Consider the following 3,562-nt stretch of genomic DNA (forward strand, 5'->3'; position numbering starts at 1 on the left):
AAAGCAGCCACCCAGTTAGAAGAAATCCAGGACATGCGTCACGGATTAGTAACCCTATTCCTACCCAGATTTTTCCGAGGACCCCTAGGAAGCCCTGTCCCGGGCCGCAAGAGTCCAGGCTGAGCTGCCTTTCTCCCCACCTGCTGAGCTGCTGGCACCTGCAGGATCCGGATCAGGATCACCTTGCTGGCCCGCTGTTTAACTGAAGGAAGTTCATGCACGTGACTAGCTCTCTCTCTCTCTCTCTCTCTCTCTCTCTCTCTCCCCCTCCCTCCTCTTCTTCCCCCCCCCTCCCAGAAAAGGGTGCTCACACTGTGCTGAGCAGCTGGCGAAGGAGGAGAGCACCTCCTCATCCCACATCGCTTCTATTCCAATCTGAGAGCTGCCCCTCACCTCCCACAAAAGCCCTAAAACACGTGGGACTACACCAATGAGACAATAGCAGTTGAGGCATAAGAAGCTCCGAGGGCGTTATACACTTAAGGTTTTCCCGAAGGTTGCAAAGGAATCATTTAGTATAGCATGTTTATATATAAATCACGAAACATGTGACTTTTCCGGAAACATGTCTACGTAGACCACAGTTTGGAGTATTCTTGCTGGGAAATCCTTTGAACTAAAAGGCACTTTAGGAGGCAGCTGCTATGGAAACTACCCCACCACTGTGCACTTCTCCCAGCTCCCGCAGGCTGGAGTGGCGGTGGGGGTGGGGCCTGAGTACCGCACAGTTGAGGGGCAGCCCACTGGGGGTGGGGTAGACTGGGGTGGGGTGGAGGTGGGTAGGGTGGGAGTAGAAAGCCTGAAGACCGCAGCACAAGCCAGGGGCACTGCAGAAAGCAGGCGGCAGGGTCCGGGTGGTCCCCGGGCCAGGGGCATCCTCCGGGCCACGCTTGCAGAGAAAGCGAGCAGAAGTCCCCGAGGGCGGTGGCCCGTGCGCTCTGGACCCGAATTCTCTCTAGGGGGAGAACGTGTGTGGCCGAGCAAGTGGTGGCTGCGGCCGGCGAGCGCGCGCCCGGTTGTGCTGCGTGTGTGTGTGTGTGTGTGTGTGTGTGTGTGTGTGACAAGCGTCAGGTGACTCGGGTCACGCAGTCACTCCCTCGCGCTCCCGGGGAGAACTGCCGCGCTCCGGCTGGCTTCTCCGGCAGCAGCGGCAGGGAGGGGGCTGGGCTCCACTGCCACCCCCTTGCTCACCAGGCGCGGCCCCAGAGCGCTGCGGGCCACTCGGCCCACGCGGGACCTTGGAGGCAAGCGTGGGCGTGATGAGCCAGGTGCTGGGCAAGCCGCAGCCGCAGGGTGAGGACGGCGGCGACGACGAGGAGGAGGATGAACTGGTGGGACTGGCGGGCTACGAGGATGGGCCCGAGTCCTCGGACGCCGAGCTGGACAGCGGGCCGGAGGAGGGAGGTGAGCAGGCCGGCCGTGCGCTCGCGGTCCCCGCCCGGGCAGCGATGCGTGTGTGTGTGTTAGGGGGGAGGGATGCGGGGCGCGCGGGTCCGGGGAGCTGCGGTGGGGGAGGGGAGCGGCCCGGCTGCAGACGGCGGCGGGAGGGCGGCGGGGAGCAGGGTCGGATGTCGAGCTAAAAGAAGCAGCTGGCGGCAGCGTGCCGGCTGGGTCGCCCACAGCTGCGCGTGTCATTCTTCCCCAACGTGGCCGCGGGAGGGTCTGCGGCGTGGGACCCGGGCGCTGGGGCGGGGCCCGCGCTGCAGGTGGTATCCGCGTTTCCCGGGAGACCGCGGGGTTCTCGGTCTCCAGACACCCTGAATGCATCTCGTGTCGCACCCGGGAGTGGGCGCTGGGCGAGCAATCCTTGGCCCCTGAAGCCAACTGTTTGTTGTTGCCGAAGGAGCTGAAGTTAGCCTTTCGGATGGGGGCTGCTTGCATTTCATTCCTGGGACACAACAAAGAAGTTGAGTTTAGGATTCCAGAATGTTTTCTTTAATTAAAAAAAAATTTTTTTTCCCCCACAAAAGCGGAAGGTCACTTTAAAAGGTCAATTGAACGGGGCTGTTAACATTCTCCGAGTTGTAAATATCCCAGAGAAAGGATTAATCTCTTTAGTGTCTCAAACTAAAGAAACCGAGGAATGAAAGTACCCGTGACAGGAGTTTTAAGAACTTTTATTGAGAATCTATTGAACGGAACTTTAAATTCTCTCTACAAAGCCTTTCTCAGAAGACAGTTTTGATTTTGCGTCTGGCAGGTACTTCAGTGAATCAGAAAGGGAATACAGTTAACTAAGATTTGCGTCTGGCAGATGAAAAACAGCTTTTCAAGTCGCCCCATTTCCTGGCTTTTCTCCAGAGAGGACTAGTGCTGGCTCCCCGTTATTTAAACTTGTGTGTGCACCTCTGCGCTCCACTCATCCGCACTCCCCTTAATTATTCCCACGGTCGATCGTTCAGCCACTTTTTTTTTCCAAAAAAATAAATTGTTCAGATACCTTACTATTAAATAGCTTTTGTTAGATCCTCCCAGAGAAAGGCTGAGTGGGAATGTATTGGCAAGGCATTTGCAAAGATAGGTGCACAGTAGCTCCCTATTGTGGTAGTTTAAAGAGAGAAAGAAGACCCTATTCTAGAGGGGAAAGCCAGTTATTTGATACTGTCCTGGGGGCCAGAGAGTTTGCAGGGAAGGGGCAGAACCTATTTTCCTGTAGTCTTTTTATTGGAGGGCCTAGGGGCTCTTTTGAAATTTGATTTGAAGTGAAAGTAAACCCTTGCCTGAGGGGAAGAATTCCTGAAACAAAGGCTTTTCCAGAGCCCAGAATGGGAGGCTCCCAGTGCAGTTAATCTAAAAGCAAACCTGCCTGCAGCTATGTTTTGAGGACTTCGGTAATAATCGCCCACCCTCCAGCCCCATTGGGAGTTCCCGAATCAGGCAGAATCTTGGAATCTTGCTATAAAAGGATACAGTGTAGTCATGCGGTGGGGATCTTGCATGTTAATTTCTGCTCTGGCAAACACTGCAGAAGCCTAGCTTTGCTCTGCTTTCTGTGGTGCACAGGTGGTCTGTTAGTTTCTCTGATCTTTTATCTTTTGAACACTTTCCCTTTTGGTCTCTGTTCTCCAGCTTAGGCCTTGAAGCGGAAACAATCAGAAAATCTGCCTTTCCACGGCCAGCACTTCCTGAAACCATCTGCTGACTCCATTCCCAGGGAGCTGGGACTGGGACGGGGGAAACCAAGAATTTAGACTTCCTGCTTTGTGTCCTTCTGAAGGCTAGCTGGTTTTAAGATTTATGTGCATTCCTGTGAGGGTGTGCTTGTTGCACGGATGTAGGTTCCCCAGAAGAGCCAGAAGAGGGCGTCAGATCTCCTGGAACTGGAGTTAGAGAAGTTTATGGATATCCAGCGTAGGTGCTCAGGAAGAGCATCAAGTGCTGTAACTGCCGAGCCATCCATTTCTGTAGTACATAATCCTATTTAAATTTTGGTAAAGTATGCATTTATCTGTTCTCAAGTTTAAGAGATGTAGTGTGAAAAACAGGGACTTTAATCTGAGAAAGGGTGGAGATGGGTGAGCTCTTTCTCCCCTCCTCTTTCCTTTTTTTTTTTTTTTTTTTT

General features: G+C 53.9%; 1 protein-coding gene across 1 annotated transcript in view; it reads left to right on the forward strand.

Moving 5' to 3' along the window:
- Positions 1 to 900: 900 nt before the first annotated feature.
- The window catches only part of Rragd (Ras related GTP binding D), a 36,821-nt gene continuing 34,159 nt past the window's right edge, over positions 901 to 3,562 (forward strand). The window contains exon 1 of the mRNA XM_021160870.2: positions 901 to 1,404. Coding sequence (XP_021016529.1) covers positions 1,260 to 1,404 — 145 coding nt within the window. The 5' untranslated portion in view covers positions 901 to 1,259. The remainder of the gene's footprint in view (positions 1,405 to 3,562) is intronic.

This window comes from Mus caroli, chromosome 4 (genome assembly GCF_900094665.2).
Source record: "Mus caroli chromosome 4, CAROLI_EIJ_v1.1, whole genome shotgun sequence".
In the NCBI taxonomy this organism is placed as follows: domain Eukaryota; kingdom Metazoa; phylum Chordata; class Mammalia; order Rodentia; family Muridae; genus Mus; species Mus caroli.